The sequence below is a fragment of the Pan troglodytes genome, chromosome 1, assembly GCF_028858775.2.
Source record: "Pan troglodytes isolate AG18354 chromosome 1, NHGRI_mPanTro3-v2.0_pri, whole genome shotgun sequence".
Classification (NCBI taxonomy): domain Eukaryota; kingdom Metazoa; phylum Chordata; class Mammalia; order Primates; family Hominidae; genus Pan; species Pan troglodytes.
Genome location: NC_072398.2, coordinates 81,129,661 through 81,150,351, shown reverse-complemented (window position 1 = coordinate 81,150,351; position 20,691 = coordinate 81,129,661). Strand labels below are relative to the sequence as shown.

Genomic DNA, 20,691 nt, shown 5'->3' with positions numbered 1-20,691 from the left:
AGCTCCTTTGGATAAATACCAAGGAGCATGCTGTATTGTGTATGTTTAGTTTTTATAAGAAATCACCATTTGTCCTTCAAAGTGACTGTACAATTTTGCATTCCCACCAGCAATGAATATAATAAGTTCCTGATGCTCCACATCCTTGCCAGTATTTGATGTTGTCAGTGTTCTCTATTTTGGCCATTCCAATAGATATGTAGTACATTTCCCTGATAACATAGGATGTGGATTATCTTTTCATATGCTCGTTTGCAATCTGTGTATCTTTGCTGAGGTGCCTGTTATGGCCTTTGGCTCATTTCTTAGATTGTTTCTTATTGTAGTGTTTTAAGAGTTCTTTATGTATTTTAGATAACACTACTTTATCAGATGTGTCTTTTGAAAGTATTTTCCCTGTCTTGTCTTCTCGTTTTCTTGACATTGTCTTTTGCAGGGTGGAAGTTTTTAATTTTAATGAAGTCAGTCTTATCAGTGATTTCTTTTATGGATCTTGCCTTGGTATTGTACTTAATAAATTATCACCATACCCAAGGTCATCTGAGTTTTTTTCCTATGTTATCTTCTCAGAGGTTTATAGTTTTGTGTTTATATTTAGGTCTGTGATCTATTTTGAATTAATTTTTGTGAAGGGTATAAGTTATGTGTCTAGATTTTATTTTTATTTTTATTTTTTTTGCATGTGAATATCCAGTTGTAGCAGCACCATTTGTTGAAAAGACTATCTGCATTGTATTGACTTTACTCCTTTGTCAAAGGTCCGATGATCGTGTTTATGTGGGTCTGTTTCTGGGCTCTGAATTCTGTTTAGTTATCTGTTTGTCTGCTCTTTTGCCAATACCACACTGTCTTATTTGGTGTAGCCTTACAGTAAAATTTTTATTATTATTTATTTATTTATTTATTTTTGAGATGGAGTCTCGGCCTCTTGCCCAGGCTGGAGTGCAATGGTGCGATCTCAGCTCACGGCAGCCTCCGCCTCCTGGGTTCAAGTGATTCTCCTGCCTCAGCCTCCAGAATAGCTGGGATTACAGGCACGCGCCACCATTCCCAGCTTATTTTTTTTGTATCTTTAGTAGAGTTGGGGTGGTCTCGAACCACCAGCCAGGCTGATCTCGAACTCCTGACCTCGTGATGTGCCTGCCTTGGCCTCCCAAAGTGGTGGGATTACAGGCACCTTATAGTAAGTCTTGAAGTTGGGTAGTGTCAGCTCTCTTGGGATTTTCCACTTATCTTTCTGTTACTGATTTTAGTTTAATTCCATTGTGGTCTAAGAGTAGACACTGTATGATTTTTATTCTTTTAAATTTGTTAAAGTGTATTTTAAGGGCTCAAATATGGTCTGTCTTGGTAAATGTTCCATGTGAGCTTGAGAAGAACAACTTTGTTCTTCTCCCTTAATATGTGTTGGCTAGCCCGAGTCTTTGGCATCTCTTATAAACTTTAGAATCAGTTTGTCAATACCCACAAAATAATTTGCTGAGATTTTGATAGGAATTGCATTGAATCTATAGAACAAGTTGGGAAGAATTGACATCTTGAAAATACTGAATCTTTCTATTTATTAATATGGAATAGCTCTTCATTTATTTAATTCTTTGATTTCTTTTACCAGAGTTTCATAATTTTCCTCATAGAAATCTTATACATATTTTATTCAGTTTATACCTAAGTGTTTCATGTTTTGGAGTGCTAATGTAATGGTATTGTGTTTTAAAATTCAAATTCCACTTGTTCATTTCTGGTATTTAGGAAAATAATTGACTTTTTAATATTAACCTTGTATCCTATTACTTTGCTACAATCACTTATTAGTTCCAGGAGGGTTTTATTTTGTTTTGTTTTGTTTGTTTTGAAACAGACTCGCTCTGTCGCCCAGGCTGGAGTGCAGTGGTGCGATCTCGGCTCAGTGCAAGCTCCGCCTCCCGGGTTCACGCCATTCTTCTGCCTCAGCCTTCCGAGTAGCTGGGACTACAGGTGCCCACCACCACACCCGGCTAATTTTTTGTATTTTTAGTACAGATAGGGTTTCATCGTGTTAGCCAGGTTGTCTTGATCTCCTAACCTCGTGATCCGCCCTCCTTTGCCTCCCAAAATGCTGGAATTACAGGCCTGAGCCACTGTGCCTGGCCTCCAGGAGGGTTTTTAAAATTTTATTTTCCATATAGATGATCTTGTTATCTACAAAGACCGTTTTATTTCTTTTCCAATCTTCATACTTTTCCTTTGCTTTTCCTTCCTTTTCTTGTCTTACTGCATTAGCTAGGACTTAAAGTATGGTGTTGAAACGAAGTGGTGAGAGAGGACATCCTTGTCTTGTTTTTGATATTCTACATACAGGTTGAGTGTCTTTAATTTGAAAATCTGAAAATTGAAATGCTCCAAAATTTGAAACTTTTTGAGTGCCACATGATGCTCAAAGCATTTTGGATTTCAGAAATGCTGTAAAATTTCCTCTGAGAACTACTTTGTTGCACCTCACAGATTTTAATTAGCCTTGTTTTGATTTGATTGAATTCAAAAGCTTTTAAAATTTCTCTTGAGATTTCTTCTTTGACCGATGTTTTATTTTGAACTTGTGTGTATTTTGGGATTTTCCAGTTATCTTTCTGTTACTGATTTTAGTTTAATTCCATTGTGGTCTAAGAGTAGACACTGTTTGATTTTTATTCTTTTAAATTTGATAAAGTGTATTTTAAGGCCTCAAGTGTGGTCTGTCTTGGTAAATGTTTCATGTGAGCTTTAGAGGACTGTATATTCTGCTGTTGTTGAATGAAGTAGTCTATAAATGTCCGTTATTTTCAGGTAATTGATGGTTTTGAGTTTAACTGTGTCCTTACTGATTTTCTGCCTGCTAGGTCTGTCTGTTTCTGATAGAGGGAATTGAAGTCTCCAGGTATCATACTAGATTCATCTGTTTCTCTTTACAGTTCTGTCAGTTTTTATCTCACATATTTCGATGCTCTGTTGTTAAGCACATACATGTTAGGGATTGGGAAACTATGTTGTCTTGGGGAAACTGACCTCTTTATCGTTATGAAATACCTTTCTTTTTCCCTGATAATTTTTCTTGCTTTGAACTCTGGTCTGTCTGAAATTAATGTAACTACTCCTGTTTTCTTTTGATTTGTATTAGTATGATATATTTTTCTCAATCCATTTACTTTTAATCCATATGGATCTTTATATTTAAAATGGATTTCTTGTAAACAACATATATTTGGATCTTGTTTTTTGATCCACTCCGAGAATCTCTGTCTTAATTTTTAGGCTGGGTGCGGTGGCTCACCCCTGTAATCCCAGCACTTTGGGAGGTCGAGGTGGGCGATCACCTGAGGTCAGGAGTTCAAGACCAGCCTGGCCAACATGGCAAAACTCTGTCTCTACTAAAAATACAAAAATTAGCCACGCATGGTGGCACATGCCTGTAATCCCAGCTACTTGGGAGGCTGAGGCAGGAGAATTGCTTGAACCCAGGAGGCAGAGGGTTGCAGTAAGCTGAGATAGCACCACTGCACGCCAGCCTGGCGATGAAGCGAGACTCCATCTCAAAAAACAAATAAACAAAAATGTTGCCAGGCGTGGTGGCTCACATCTGTAATCCTAGCACTTTGGGAGGCCAAGGCGGGTGGATCACCTGAGGTCTGGAGTTCGAGACCAGCCTGGGCAACATGGTGAAACCCTGGCTCTACTAAAAATACAAAAATTAGCCAAGCATAGTGGCGGGCAGGCGCCTGTAATCCCAGCTACTCGGGAGGCTGAGGCGGGAGAATCGCTTGAACTCAGGAGGCGGAGGTTGTAGTGAGCTGAGATCATGCTGCTTCACTCCAGCCTGGGCAAAAGTGCGAAACTCTGTCTCAAAAAAAAAACCAAAATAATAATTTTTAATTTAGACTATTGACATTCAAAGGGATTACTGGTATAGTTGGATTAATATTTCCTATATTTGTTAACTGTTTTCTGCTTTTTGTCTTTGTTCCTTGTTCCTATTTTTGTTTTCCATTCTTCTGCCTTTTGTGTTTTTTTTGTTTCTGTTTTTTTTTTTTTTTTTTTCTCCTTTTGAGATGGAGTCTCACTCTGCCACCCAGGCTGGAGTAGAGTGGTTCAATCTCAGCTCACTGCTACCTCCGCCTCCCAGGTTCAAGTGATTCTCCTGCCTCAGCCTCCCGAGTAGCTGGGATTACAGGTGCCTGCCACCACACCCAGCTAATTTTTGTGTTTTAGTAGAGATGGGGTTTCACCGTGTTGGCCAGGCTGGTCTCTAATTCCTGACCTCAAGTGATCCACCCACCTTGGCCTCCCAGAGTGCTGGGATTACAGATGTGAGTCACCATGCCTGGACCTTTTGTGGTTTTAATTGAGCATTTCATACAGTTTTTTTTCTCTCCTTCCTTAGTATTTATTAGTTACACCTATTTTTTAAAGTTTTTAAGTAGTTGCCCTAAAGTTTTCACTATACATGTACAACAAATCTAAGTCCACTTTATTTCAAATAACACTATAATGATTCACAGGGAGTGTGAGTACAAAATAATTTTAAATCTTCCATCTTATACCTTGTACTATTTCTGTTATTCATTTCACTTATTTATAAGCACTCATAAGCATATTTTTGTATACGTGCTAGATATAAGCATAGATGATCAAATACATTGTTGCTGTTATTTTGAACAATAAAATAATTTGTTAGCTCCATTAAGAATAAGTAAAATGAAAGTTTGTGTTTTATCTTCACTTATTCCTCCTTCAGTGCTCCTTCTTTCTTTATGTAGATATATGTCTCTGACCTATGTTTATTTTCCTTTTCTTTAAAGAACTCCTTTCGTAATTTCTTGCAAAGTAGGTCTGCTGGCAACAAATTCCCTCAATGTTCGTTTATCTGAGAAAAGCTTTATTTCTCCTTTAGTTTTGAAGGATAATTTTGCAGGGTACAGTATTCTAGGTTGGTTTTGCTTTGTTTTGTTTCTGTTACTGCTTTAAATATTTCACTCTTCTTGCTTACATGATTCCTGAGGAGATGTTGGATGTAATTCTTATCTTTGCTCCTCTATAGATAATGTTTTTTCCTCCAGCTTCTTTCAGGATTTTTTCTTATCTTTGATTTTCTTTAGTTTGAAAAATGCTTGCCTAGCTGTAGTTCTTTTGGTATTTATCCTGATTATTGTTCTCTGAGCTTACTGGATCTATGGTTTGGTTTCTCACATTCATTTGGAGGAAATTATCAGTCATTATTATTTCAGATATTCTGTTCTTTTCTCCTTCTCCTCTGGTATTCACATTATACATGAGTTATGCCTTTTGTAGTTGTCCCACATTCCTTGGACATTATGTTTTGTTTTGCTTTTTTTCAGTCTTTGTTCTTTTTGCTTTTCAGTTTTGTACGTTTTTATTGATATATCCTCAAGGTCAGAGATTGTTTCCTCAATTGTGTCTAGTCTACTAATACGCCCATCAGAGGCATTGTTCCTTTCTGTTACATTGTTTTTGATTGCTAACATTTCCTTTTTATTCTTAGGATTTCCGTCTCTCTGCTGACATTGCCCATCTCTTCTTGCATGCTGTCTGCTTTATCCATTGGAACTCTTAGCATGCTAATCATAGTTGTTTCAGATTCCTGGTCTTACAGTTCCAACAGTCCTGCTATGTTTGGTTCTGATGCTGGCTTTATCCCTTCAAATTGTATTTTTGCCTTTTAGTATGGCTTGTAATTTTTCTTAATAACTGGACATGAAGTACTTATTAAAAGTAATGGTATAAATAGGTCCTTAGGAATTTACTGGTAAAGTGTAGGAGGAGAGGAAGTGTTCTACAGGCCTATGATTAGGTGTCTGTCACTTAAAGAGCCTATATGTCTGGACTGTGGGCTTCACAAGGGATTATCAGCACCTCCTATTCCCAACTGAGGTGGAACAGGTTAGTAGATTAGGCTGGAGTTATGTATTTTCCTTCCCCAATGTGGAAGGCTGAAATTGGGTATTTCTGTTTGCCTAGGTCAGTTAGGCTCTAATAAAACCTCAGTGGGTAGGCTGTGGTGAAATAGCTTTTCTTAAGGGCAGATCTTGTTAAGAAAGTTAGAGTACTCTGGGATACCCAAAATGGTTTCTTTTTCCCTCCCTCTGCTGGATGTACAAGGCGATTTTAATCTGAAATTTATTGTGAAAATCTGGTTGAGCTCTGAAGTTAAAATCAAATCACAAAAACACCCTCTGCACCGTATCCCCCACCGCATGACTGGGTTCCCTGGAGTTTTTTTCTTTTTTGAGACAGAGTCTTGCTCTGTCGCGTAGGCTGGGGTGCAGTGACACGATCTTGGCTCACTGAAACTTCCACGTCTTGGGTTCAAGCAGTTCTCCTGTCTCAGCCTCCCGAGTAGCTGAGATTACAGGCGCATGCCACCATGCCCGGCTAATTTTTGTATTTTTAGTAGAGACGGGGTTTCGCCATATTGGTCAGGCTGGTCTCGAACCTCTGACATCAGGTGATCCACCCGCCTTGGCCTCCCAAAGTGCTGGGATTATAGACGTGAGCCACCGTACCCGGCCTTCCCTGGAGTTTTTAACATTCAGACATAACGCTTTCTGAACCTCCAACAATTCGTCAATTATAGTTCAGGTTTTCCTACCCTAGCTCTGTTGCTCACAGAGGTTTCTGCTCATGAGTCTGTGCTCTGGTAAGCCAAGACTCCTTGTGTTTACCTGTTCATCTCTCCAATCTAGGGGGTAGCATTTTGTCCTGTGTCCTTACCTCTCTGAAGGATCCAAGATCAGTTATTGATTTTACAGTCTGGTAACTTTTTATTTGTTGTTTGGATGGAGTGGCAACTGCTAAGCTTCTTACGTGTGGAACTGGAAACTGGAAGCTTGTTTTTTTTAATACATCAACTATTAAATCAAGCTTGTCTAACACACGGCCCGTGGGCTGCATGAGGCCCAGGACAGCTTTGAATGTGGCCCACAGAAATTCATAAACTTTCTTAAAACATTATGAGATTTTTTTGCAATTTATTTTTAGCTCATCAGCTATTGTTAGTGTTAGTGTATTTTATGTGTGGCCCGAGACAATTATTCTTCTTCTGCTGTGGCCAAGGGAAGCCATGAGATTGGACACCCCTATGTTAAATACTTTTTAACATATAACCTCATTAGTGGTAAAAATTTTGTACCGCCAGGTGAGTGAAAGATGGCATATTTTCTTTTATGTCCAATTTGCTTATATTTCTTTTTTGCTTTCTTTTTAGGTTAATACAATCTGTTGGAATGACACTGGAGAATATATTTTATCTGGCTCAGATGACACCAAATTAGTAATTAGTAATCCTTACAGCAGAAAGGTAAAGTAGTTTTAAAAATCTGTAATTTAATGAGAGAAAAAAAACCAAGAAGGCAGAAATGAAGAAACTGTAAACAGTCATAGAATGGGCATTTATATTAGAATATCCTCCCTATTTTGCTGAGGTTTATTGTATAATTTAGAGGTTCTTAGGTACATGTGGGTCTCTTAGATTACTTAGGGAAACAGAAGATTTTATTCAGCCTTGGGATCTAGAAAATTTAAATGTACTTTATTTAAATGGTTAATAATTGGTACAAGTGACATTATTTCAATAACATTTTTTGGGGGAAAATGTGCTATAAATAAAGTATGAGTTAATGAGAAAATTACTTTTATGTGTAACCTTAATATATTATCTTAACATTCTAAAAAGTTATTTTAATGTTAAGAATAGTGTGGGTAAAGCTGCCAACTTTGGTCATTGTTTCATTTTCTTAAAAATTTGAAATTTAGTCTTTTAGAAAATTTACATTTAAAACTTTTAAAGACAAAAACAGCCAGATGACTGCGGTGTGAATAGTTGAGGTACTGAGAAAATTAAAATGGTTTCAATGAGGAAAAAAATTACCATAAGCTAATAAACCCCCTCACTAGAAGGCAAGAGATATCTAAGAATTAAATAATTTTCTAACTCTCAAGTAACTTTAATTACTGTTTCAAATAGCATTCCATTTTATCTACAGAATGTTTCCTTTACAAGGATGGTTTCAGAGAAATTTAGATACTGAATGATAAAGCTATAAACAGCTGACTGATTGTAATAAAAAGAAAGTGTGTGATGTTCTTTACACTTGACATAACAGTTAAATGAGAAACCTTCTGTTTTAGAAATATGACTAAATAGTTATTTTAAAATTTGTAAGATCTTAAACATTCAACACATCATTTAAAGTTCCAGTTAAGAATAGGAATATGTATATTTCCTAGCTGCCTCCCAACTCACATGATACATTTTTCTCTCCTGATTGTCTTAAATTTCCTATATCTTTTTTTTTTTTTTTTTTTTTTTGTGGCAAGGTCTCACTCTGTCACCCAGGCTGGAAGGCTGGAGTACAGTGGTGCGATCTTGGCTTACTGCAACCTCTGCCTCCTGGCTTCAAGCGATTCTCCTGCCTCAGCCTCCCAAGGATCTGGGATTACAGGTGTGTGCCACCATGCTCGGCTAATTTTTATGTTTTTGGTAGAGACAGGGATTCACCATGTTGGCCAGGCTGGTCTTGAACTCCTGTCCTCAAGTGATCTGCCCACCTCATCCTCCCAAAGTGTTGGGATTACAGGCATGAGCCACCATGCCCAGCCCAAATTTCTTATATCTTTAAGTCTTTTAACATCTATTATTTTAATAGTAATTCCAAAAATGTACTCCAGCTTTTAATTTTTTACGGTAGTAGCAACCGTGTATTGGTGATTGTATCAGTCGGGTTCTAGTCAAAGAAACCACACAGTAATTTCAATAGGGAAAGTGTAATAAAAAGAATTACTACCTGTATCAGGAGATTGGAGTAGTAAAGGCTTGGCTGCTAAAAAGTAAAGAGGTCTCTATAAAATACAGAAATAACAGATACTATGAACCGCCACTAACCCTGGGACTGAGATAAACCACCGAAAAGAAGAGACCCTCCCCCTGCTGAGTGCTGAGATTTAGACCTTATTGAAGAGGGTGTCATGGCTCACTGGATGGCAGGGAAGTCTCTGTGATGTCATGCTAGTGTAACTTGTTGCGAATTCCCCTCTGGAACTTGCTGGAACACCTCTTTCTAGAGCACTGAGAAATACTTTTTAAGGAGAGGTTTCTCATCAGAGGTAGTATGCTACAAAATGTCTAGGGACATGGGGAAATGAGGCAGGAGAAGCTGTCGGGTGTTGAACTGTTCATTTAGTAGGTGGGCCCTGGTGAAACTACAGGACTCTGGTGCTATGGTGTTGGGGAAACTGCCCGTACTGGAAGACCCTGGCACTGGAAAACCTGTGCATGGTTGCAGGAGCTCCCATTAGAGATAGGAAGCAAACTCCGTTTTCCTGCATCATTCTTTCAGTGCTTTTTACTGACAAAGCTTAACATCATGCCAACTGGCAAAGGAAAAATATTTGAAGGACTCAGTTCCATTGCATAATCTATAAAAGTGAAGGGTAAATTTGGAACTGAGAGGAAATAATTTGATAAGTGGCACAGTAGTCTTAACCTTTATCTGCTTCTTGGTATTATTGCAATGTGAAATTTACTTCATTAATATTTAGGTCTTTGATGAAGAGTTCCATGAAAATTTTAAAATTATATTATGATTACTATAATGGCAAATATAGATTTATATGTTGGTTTTTTTTTACCATTCTGACCAAGTTATTTAAACTTTCCTTAGCCTTTTTCTTCATATATTAAGAAAGTCATTATGTCTAAAGTCCTTTCTAATATTAATATTTTATATTTGTTTCTAAAAATGTTTTAAAACATTTTTGTCTATTAATTTAGGTTATATAGTGATGTTTGAATGGGCCTGGCTGGCTGTTTGAAGCTGGATCTTACAGGTTATGACTTACTCTTTTAGGCTCATAGAATCTAATCTTCAGCCAAGTAGTTTAAGAAACTGGATTTTTATCAGTTTACACACAGTGGCTAGGTTCTAGTGAAATGCTTCATGATATACAATTCGATAAGCTGGGATAACATATGAGTTCTAATTAGGTTAGGATTATGTTCTGATTTTCATTGGCTTTTAGCTTCTGAGTTCATATATAGAGGAAGTATACAGCTATTTTTATATCTGAAAACATGGTATTGGCAGTCCAAAGTTTAATTTAAAATTTTTAGTTTTACAGAATAAATTGTTTATTTCTTGTTTTTCCACACTTAAACAATAAGATATTTAAATAAGTGTGTATCATCTATCAGCTGAAAAAGAAGTTCATATTGAGGCTGTCTTTAATGGGTCATAGTTTTATTTCATTAAGTTTTACTTAATTGTCCTGGCTTAGCAAAAAAAGCTTGATGTTTTCAAATCCTACTTCTCTTAGGTCAGTAATTACAAAGGTAACACTTTTCATTTTATTTTTTATTATTCTTTTTTGAGATAGAGTCTTGCTCTGTTGCCCAGGCTGGAGTGCGGTGGCACGATCTCAGCCCACTGCAAACTCTGCCTCCCAGATTCAAGAGTTTCTCCTGCCTCAGCCTTCCGAATAGCTGAGGCTACAAGTGTGTGCCACCACGCCCAGCTAGTTTTTGTATTTTTTATAGAGTTGGGGTTTCACCATGTTGGCCAGGCTGGTCTCGAACTCCTGAGCTCAAATGATCCACCTGTCTCCACCTCCCAAAGTGCTGGGGATTACAGGCGTGAACCATTGCGCCTAGCCCCCTTTTCTTATAATAGAGAAGATTTCCTGAAATAATGTATATGTAGAAAGCTTTTTGACGATCACTATTCAGAATTTTAACTCTTACATTATACAAAATAATCACTTGGGTACCAAAGGAATGATTGTTAAAAGACCTGTTTCTGTTTTATTTGCTTATTTTTAAAGAAATGATGATCCCTTTGATGTATGATTTCCAATAGAATATGTATAATTGAAAAAATGATACTCATTTCCAGCTTGAGAAATGATTAGTCAGATTTTCTTTTTAAAGATTATAATCATAGGCCAAGTGTGTGGCTCACGCTTATAATCCCAGCACTTTGGGAGGCCCGAGGTGGGAAGATCGCTTGAGGCCAGGAGTTAAAGACCAGCCTGGGAAATGTAGTGAGACTCTGTCTCTACAAAAAATTAAAAAGTTAGCTGGATGTGGTGGCACATACCTGTAGTCCCAGTTACTCGGGAGGGAGAGGCAGGAGGATCACTTGAGCCCAGGCATTCCACCACTACACTCCAAGAGCTGATATCTTAAAAAAAAAAATATTATCATAAGCCTTTATAGGGCTTTTTAAAATTTTAAAACACCAATGATTCATTATATAGGAAAAAAAGCTTTTTGACCATGAGTCAAATACTACCTGTTTTTATAGTTTGATTATTTTTAGATCCTATGATTTTGTGGGAACATTAATTTATTGAAAATAAGAGTTTTGAAACACTTAGTTTTTTTAAAAAATAGATTTAAGAGACTGGAGATATTCCTTATTAATGCAATTATATTTTAATTACATATGGCATAGAGACTCCCCATCATATACTGGGGAGTCCCATTAGGGTACCCTATTATGGCATAGGTGAAAGAGAAGGAAGCCCAGAGATGGTCTTGCAATATCTTTTGTAAAATAAATTCCAAATATATACTGTATACATGATTTTTCTTGATTTGGCCTCAGCCAGCTACTTACAGTCCTCAGAGCTTTAAAAGTTTTCATTACTATGTGCTTTTGCTTATACTCTTCTTTCTTTCTGAGATCACCTGCTTTCTCAGGTATCTCCCATCTACTTGGTAAATTTAAAATTCATTCTTCAAATCTCAGCTCTTTTTTGTGATATTTCTCTAACATTTCCTGGACACATGTAGCCACTCCTTCATCTGTGTTCCTGTCTTGTGGATAACTCTATTATTATATTGTATTATATTTGTTTGCATGTTGTGCTTAGATGGCAACTTCTTTGAGATAATGACAATTTCTTTTTTCTTTTTGCATCCTCAACACTTAACATTATTTATTTACCTCTCATATAGTTGGAGCCCACTAAGTCTTAGTAAAACGAGTGTATAAATCTGTATATTCAATACCTCAGACAGGGTTATGGGTCAGGTTTGAAAGGGGGTTGTTTTTACCAAGGGATTAAAAAACCATCCTCTACTATTTGGATACTTTTGGACTGAGCTTCAAGTTTTGGGAGTGTTGTACGTGACATGATTAAGAAGGAAAGAGATGCCAACTTTGGCCAGCTATTTAGTCAAAATAAACTGGTAATCAGCAGAATGACAGATGTTACAACTAGACCACCTTAACGTATAGTAATCATTGCAATTATCAATATGTTATTTTCATCTCAGATTAAGTTACTCTGGCAATTATACCTCTCTAGGGCATTATCCTTAGGGTGTTTTCAGAATAACTCATAATGTATTGATCCAAGGAAAGCACAACTAAGAAGATAAATCCATCAATAAAATGTTATTATTGTTATTATAATTTTTTTTTTTTGAGACAGAGTCTTGCTCTGTCGCCCAGGCTGAAGTGCAGTGGCGTATTCTCAGCTCACTGCAACCTCCACCTCCCGGGTTCAAGTGATTCTCGTGCCTTAGCCTCCCGAGTAGCTGGGACTACAGGGATGCGCCACCATGCCCGGCTAATTTTTGTATTTTTAGTGGAGATGGGGTTTCGCCATGTTGGGCAGGCTGGTCTCGAACTCCTGACTTCAGGTGATCCGGCTGCCTTGGCCTCCCAAAGTGCTGAGATTACAAGGCCTGAGCCGCCATGCCTGGCCCAGCTATCAAAAATTATAACTTCCCAAGTACACATAAATATTTTTTATCAGCCTTATTGCTGTTTATCTGCAGTATCATACATACCCATATTGGCTGTATAGATTTGGTTTCAACAATTAAAGAACAAATTCTAACCTTCATTGAAATTACCAACTATACATACATAACACGAATAATAATTCTTTCAACAATTATTCATTAATAAATTAGAGAGTGGTACAAAATGAAGTTCAAATGATAGGAATCAGATAAGCTTATTAAGGAGTTTACATTTTAGTGTGATTTTTGTAGACAGTCACTGTAGGGTTTTAAACATGTACTGATATGATTTATATTTTTAAAAGATAGCTCTGGCTGCTTTTGGAGGGTAGAGTTTGAACTAGATTGGAAGTAGGAGATAGGAGGCCATTGAAATAATCCAGGTAAGAGGGAATGATGACTCAGGCACAGATAATGACATTGGAGTTGGTGAAAAGTAATTTGGGATGTATTTTGGCATGGCTTTGCTGGTGGATTTGATACAGCAGATGAGGGAAAGAAAAATGAAAAAAGGTTCCTTAGTTTTTGACTTGATCAACTGTATGGGTGGATACTGATGCCATTGAGATGGAGAACACTGGAAGAGGGGAGTGTATTTTGAGAGGGGCATCTGAAATCTAGAGATTTGTTCAAAGGAACGGGCTCCCAATTTTTTACTCACTAAATTTTAATTAGTTTATTTAATAAAGGAATGCTTTTCAATTTATGGGTGACTGATGAAACAGTGAGGCTCCTGCTTTTGTTACTGAAATTATAAATAAACCTCTTAAGTGGAGGTAAATCATAAATTTTTAAGAGTAATGTCTGCTGAATGTTACTAATGCACAGCCAAAGCCAATGGCCTAACAAACGAAGTAACTCATGGCTGTATGTAGTGTGTAGTTAGCTACTTGGTAAACCACCCTAAATCTCTGACAGGGTTAAAGAACATGATATTTATCTTGTTTAAAGGCTTTACGTTAATTACTCTCTATGTTTCATGACATTGACATGTCAGGCTAGTTATTTTACAGAATGTTGCTCCATTTGGATTTGTCTGATTGTTTCTTCATGAGTAGATTCAGATTAAACATTTTTGGTGAGAATTCTCCTCAGGTGATACTGTGATACATGATGTTATATAATTTATTCCCTTATTGGAGATGTTGTTTGATCCCTCTATTTTGGGTTACCCTTTGTAACTAACAAGCTGTCTGTGAAGTAGCATGTTGAGACTGTGAATATTCTCTTTCCTAACAGTCTTTCCCCCAGTGGTTTTTATATTAATTGATGACTTCTGTTTGAATCGGTTGTTGTAATGTCACAAAACAGTGATTTTTAAATTGTCATTTCTTCTACATTTATTAATTTACATTCTTCAGTAAATAAGAGCATTTTCTGTGTCCCTAGCACCTTAAACATTTTTTTAATTCAGTGTTTTATAGTCAATCACTGATGTTATTCTTTTTGATACTCACATTGTCCTAAATTTGTTCCATGGAGATTTCAAGCCAACTTAGTGTTGGTGTTTTGACATATTTCTCTTTTTTCTTAGCACTTTAAAAAAGCACAGCAGATATTCCCCACTCACCTTCTCTCTATTGTATATCTGTTATGGGGATATACTGTAGTTTATTCAACCAGTCTCCTGTGTTTTACTGTTATAAATAACTCAGTAAATAATCTTTGACATTTTTTTTGGTCTCATTGGAAGCATATCTTTGGGGTAAATTCCTAGAAATAGATTTGCCTAGTCAAAGGGTAAGCACATACGTAGTTTTGTGAGATATTGCTAAATTCCCTTCCACTGGTATTATACCATTTAGCATTCCTACCAACAGTGTTTAAGAGTCTGTTTTCACATAAGCTTGTTTGTAGAGTCTGTTGTCAAGCTCTTGAATTTTTGCCAGTCTGTTAAGTGAGAATTGATATCTCACCCAACTAATTGATCATTCCCTTATGAATGATCCAAGTTGAGTATTTTTTACTATTTTTAAGGGCCATTTGTATATCTGCATGTATACTGTCTGTTCTGGTACCTTGCCCATTAAAAAAAAAATCAGGTCTTGTCAGTTATTTTTCCTCTCAACTTTAAAACACTACTAGGAGAATTAGTCCTTTATCTGCAATAAATTATACAAATATTAAAATATCAATTTTAAACTTTATTACTGTCACAGTAATTCTGGTCTTTTAAATATTATTAATTGGATGTAGGGACTTCTGCTGTGTCTTATATGTACCATTTCATTACTTTGATTTTATGAAAATAATTAAAATTCAGTTTATTGTTTTGTCATCCTGAAAGGGAATAACTTAATCATTTAGCATACAGTAAATTTCAAAAGTCAGTCAAAGTAGTTCGTTGTTATTTATTGAGATTTTATGAGTGAGTCAGATAAACTAAATAAATGGAAATATGCATGTTTTATTTTCATGATACTGTTCCTGTTGATGGTACTCCATCTTACTCACATCTCACAGGGAACAAAAGAAAATATATGGGATTCTGATTTTTTTAAATTATAATAGCTTGCAGTCTAGTGATAATCTTTCACTGAGATGAGAATGTTAATGAGACTATAATTATATTAAAAATGAATATTTCTAGGAAATAATAAGTTACCATTAACTGCTTTCTTTGTGTGTTTTAGGTTTTGACAACAATTCGTTCAGGGCACCGAGCAAACATATTTAGTGCAAAGTTCTTACCTTGCACAAATGATAAACAGATTGTATCCTGCTCTGGAGATGGAGTAATATTTTATACCAACGTTGAGCAAGATGCAGAAACCAACAGACAATGCCAATTTACGTGCCATTATGGAACTACTTATGAGGTATGGTATTATTATGATTATATGATATATATGTAAGTATGTATATTTTTGATTAAGTGTACATACATGTGTAGATGCATGTGTGTACATGTACAGATGTGTGTGTATGCACATTTGATGCATATAAATTATTGACAATATCTAGGTGTCAGCAGAGCATTTGAGAAAATGTATCTTGATAGGCTTCTGGATAAAGTTAAGAAATAAGATGCAAGTAATAGTACTCTAAGATGGGTTTGTAATTGCTTGAGCAACCATGCTGTAAGCAAACAGACGTTTACCTTTAAAGATACCTCTGTTATTGTGCTGCATGACTGTACTAGGCTTTACCCTTTTAAACAATCGCTTGCTTGTGCAAAGTCATAGCTAACATGCTTATCAAATTTTTGTATGATAGAAGGGACTCCAGTAGACAAAAGAATCAGATTCCTAAAGGATATTAATGAGCTTAAGACCTGAGCTGAATTAAATAAGGTGGAATAAATTTAAGACTCAATTTTAGTGCTTTATTTTGTTCAGAAAAAATGTACAACTGTTTGCTGTTTTATTTATGATACAGGGTCACACTGTCACTCACACTGGAGTGCAGTGGCATGACCATGGCTCTCTGCAGCTTCAAACTCCCAGGCTCAAACAATCTTCTCACCTCAGCCTCTTGAGTAGCTGGGACTACAGGCATGTGCCACCATGCCCAACTAATTTAATTTTGTTGTTGTTGTTGTGGAGACAGGGTTTTGCTATGTTGCTGGGGCTGGTCTCCAACTCCTGAGTTCATACAATCCTCCCACCTTGGCCTCTCACAGTGCCAAGGTTATAGGTGTGAGCCACTGTACCAGCCTCCAGAGTGTTCTTCTGAAATACTTGCATGTCATTTTTTTGTATCAAATTATTGATAGGTTTCCCATTTTTTGTGTTAAACTGGTGTACTTTTTCCATCATTTGAATTCCAGTTCTTTTATGTCCTCATGTTTTTGTATGTACTTTTATATATAGGTAGATTTTGTTTTCTTATCCAGTCTCACAGTTTTGGGGTTTTACTGGAGATTTATGAATTTACATTTATTGTGAGTTCTGATATATTTGGATTTGTTTCTATCCCTTATTCTATGTTTTCTACTTTTTAAAAAAAGTTTCCAATCTCCATTAACCCTCCTCTCCTTTTAAAAGTCCACCTTTTGAGGCCAGACGTGGTGGCTCACACCTGTAATCTGAGCACTCTGGGAGGCTGAGGTGGGCGGATCACTTGAGGCCAGGAGTTTGAGACCGGCCTGGCCAACATGGTGAAACCCTGTCTCTACTAAAAATACAGGAATCAGCTGGGTGTGGTGGTGCACGCCTGTAATACCAGCTGCTTGGGAGGCTGAGGCTTGAGAATTGCTTGAACAACCTGGGAGGCAGAGGTTGCAGTCAGCCAAGACTGTGCCACTGTACTCCAACCTGGGCGACAGAGTGAGACCGTGTCTCAAAAATAAAAAATAAAAATAAAGTCTACCTTTCGAATTACTTGAGTATTTTACTTTTTGTCCATTGTGTTTCTGTTTCTTGCTTCTAAGATAGACATTCATTTTTGTTATTCTGGAGGTTACCCCAGCTACTTTCACAAGAATATTGAACAAAGCCAAACATCAGTAAATATTTCTACTCTTCTCCTGAATAAAGGAACTTGGAACATACTTTGTTCCATTTTATGTGATTATATTGTTCAGGGTTTAGTTATATTCTGTTTTCTCTCATGAATTAGATATTATTGGTTTACCGTTAGTGTTGTTTGTTTAGATTTACCTGCATATTTACTAACACCTTTGGTTTACCTTTCCTTCTTCCCATCACACATTTTCCATGTTGTATCATTTTGTACTGAAGGTACATCCTTTAGCAGGTTTTTTTTTTTTTTTTTTTTTTGAGACGGAGTTTCGCTCTTGTTGCCCAGGCTGAAGTGCAATGGCATGATCTTGGCTCACCACAACCTCTGCCTCCTGGGTTCAAGTAATTCTCCTGTCAGCCTCCTGAGTAGCTGGGATTATAGGTGCATACCACCACTCCTGGCTAATTTTGTATTTTTTTTGGGAGAGATGGGGTTTCTCCATGTTGGTCAGGCTGGTCTCGAACTCCCGACCTCAGGTGATCTGCCTGCCTGTGCCTCTCAAAGCTCTGGGATTACAGGCATGAACCATCGTGCCTGGGCCACAGTTTTTTTTTTTTTTTTTTTTTTTAACATGAGAGTTTGTTGATAGAAAACAATTTCAGTTTCCTTTTCTTTCCTTCATTCATTCTTTCCTTTCTTCCTTTTCTTTCCTTTGTGAAAAATGTCTTTTTTTTTTTTTAAAAATGCCAGTTCTTCAAAGATAGTTTTGCTGGGCATGGACTTCATTTGATAGTTACTCTATTTCAGATGGTATTCCATTATATTCTGACTTCCATTGTTGAAGTTGCAAAGTCAGACATCAGTCTAATTGTGGTTCCTGTATAGGTAACCTCTTTCTTTTCCTTGACTACTTTTAATTTTGTTTTTCTTTGCCGGGTTTTTTTCTTATTTTATGTCAGAACAGTGTGTCTTGATGTGCATTGTTTTTTATTTTTTATACTTGTGATTTGTTGATGTTCTTGATGTGAGCAATTGGCATCTTGAAAAATGTAGGAAATTTTCAGTCAGTAGGTCTTTGGTTTACTACTTCATTATTCTCTCCATTTTTTTGTAGTCTGGGGAAATTCTGATTAGCCATATCAGACCTGCTTATTAGACCTTATTCCATCCACTATTTAAAAATTTTAAAATTGAAATATAGAACATATAGGAAAAGTACATAAATCCTAAGTATATGGCTTAGTGAATTATCACAAAGCAAATCTATTCATGTAACTACAACCTAGCACATTAAGTATCCCAAAAGCTCCCTTTATTCTGAATTCTAACACTGGAGTTTTCTGTTTTTTCTAATACCCCTGTTTTTCTGTTTTTGAACATTATATAAATGGAAATATGGCTTTTTGTGTCTTTGTTGTTGTTTTTGTATCTGGCTTTTTTTGCTGAGCAAAATCTTAACTCATTTGTGAAATTCATCCATGTTGTATGTAACTATAATTTGCCCATTTTATTACTGTATAGTATTCCATTATATGAATATACCACAATCGATTTATCTGTTCTATGCTGTTGGAAGTTTGGAGAACATTCTTTTATGTGTCTTTTCAGTACACAAATGCACACATTTGTTAGGGTGTATACTTAGCAGTAAAATTGCTGGGTCATAGAATATATATTTGGTTATTTTAGAGATAATGCCAAATAGTTTTCCAAAGTGTAGTAACGACTTACATTCCCACCAACAGCATGTAAGAGGTCCTTTTGCTTCTGATCTTTGCCAACAGTTGGTATTTTCAGCTCTACTTTGGTGGATGTATAGTATCATCTTAATTGGTTTCCATTTGCCTTTCTGTGCTGATACTACTGAGGTTGAGCATCTCTTCAAATGTTTGTTGGTTATTTGGATGTATTCTTATGAAATGTGTAGTTAAATCTCTTGCCTATTTTTTTCTGTTGGGTTGTTTGTCTTATTTTGTTATTATTAATTTATAGGAGTTTTTGAAAAAATATCTTCTGCATATGAGCCTATCTTTTCCTATTCTGTGGTTATATTTTCACTCTCCTAATGGTGGGGGAGGGTGCGGTTTGTGTGTTTTGAGAGATGGGGTCTCACTTTTTCACCCAGGCTGGAGAGCAGTGGCATGATTATAGCCCCTGGGTTCAAGGAATCGTCTTGCCTCCCAAGTAGCTGAGACTACAGGCATGCACTACCGCACCTGGGTAATTTTTTTTATTTTTTGTAGAGACGGGGCCTTGCTTATCTTACCCAGGCTTGTCTAGAACTCCAGGGCTCAAGCGATCCTCCTGTCTCTGCCTCCTAAAGTGCTGGGATTTCAGCCTAAAATGGTGTCTTTTGATGAATAAAAGTATTTAATGTTGTCTAATATATTGGTCTGCTCCTTTATGATTAGTATCTTTTGCATCCTGGTTAAGAAATCTTTTCCTATCCCAAAGTTATGAAGATATTCTTCTAATTTAGTTTCATTGCTTTGTCTTTAGCGTTTAGATCTGTAATCTATCTGGATTTGACTTTTGTTATAGTATGACTTGAGTCAACTTTTTTTTTTTTTTTTTTACCCCATATGAAGTTTTTTGTGTTAACATAATTTATTTTTTAGAAAATTAAATCAAAATCCAAAACAGCACACAAACAAAAGAAAGACCATTTTAACATGATAGACCCATTTACCCAAGATGTTTTTTGCCAAATACATATACACACTTTAATTAGCATAGAGTTTTTTTTTTTCAAAACTGATACTCTGCATCTATCAACAGCTGTCCTTTCTTCCTTATCCTAGTCCCTGGCAACCATCATTCTACTTTCTGTTTCTAAGAATTTGACTATTTTAGATACCTCATATAATTGTAATCATGCAGTATTTGACTTTTGATGACTGACTGATTTCACTTAGCATGATCATACTGTAGCATATGTCAGAATTTATTTCCTTTTTAAGGCAGGAGAAGATTCCGTTGTATGTATATACCACATTTTCTTTATTCATTTATCTAGGCTGTGTGCTGTGGCTCATGCCTGTGATCCCAGCACTTTGGGAGGCCGAGGTGGGCAGATCACTTGAGGTTAGGAGTTCAAGACCAGCCTGTACAACAAGATGAAACCGTGCCTCTATTGAAACTACAAAAATTAGCCAGGTGTGGTGGCAGGTGCCTGTAGTCCCAGCTACTCAGGAGGCTGAGGCTGGAGAATCACTTGAACCCAAGAGGTGGAGGATGCAGTGAGCCGAGATCATGCCACTGCACTCCAGCGTGGGTGACAGAGTGAGACTCTGTCTCAAAATAAACAAACAGGCCGGGCGCAGTGGCTCACACCCATCATCCCAGCACTTTGGGAGGCTGAGGAGGGTGGATCACGAGGTCAAGAGATTGAGACCATCCTGGCCAACATGGTGAAACCCTGTCTCTACTAAAAATGCAAAAATTAGCTGGATGTGGTGGCATGTGCCTATAGTCCCAATTACTTGGGAGGCTGAGGCAGGAGATTC

General features: G+C 36.8%; 1 protein-coding gene across 26 annotated transcripts in view; it reads left to right on the top strand.

The window, feature by feature from the left end:
• Positions 1-20,691, top strand: part of DCAF6 (DDB1 and CUL4 associated factor 6) — a 138,349-nt gene that overhangs the window by 23,303 nt on the left and 94,355 nt on the right. For 23 of the 26 annotated variants that reach the window (XR_010157391.1, XR_010157383.1, XM_063811648.1 and 20 more), the window contains exons 3-4: positions 7,238-7,330; positions 15,415-15,600. Coding sequence is in view for 9 of the 26 variants with exons in the window: in XM_001174797.7 (XP_001174797.2) it covers positions 7,238-7,330; positions 15,415-15,600 (279 nt within the window). In the remaining 17 variants the exon portion in view is untranslated. Of the gene's footprint in view, positions 1-7,237; positions 7,331-8,969; positions 9,136-15,414; positions 15,601-20,691 lie in introns of those variants that run through there. The other 3 variants (XM_054673105.2, XM_063811628.1, XM_054673097.2) reach the window with 2 other exon arrangements.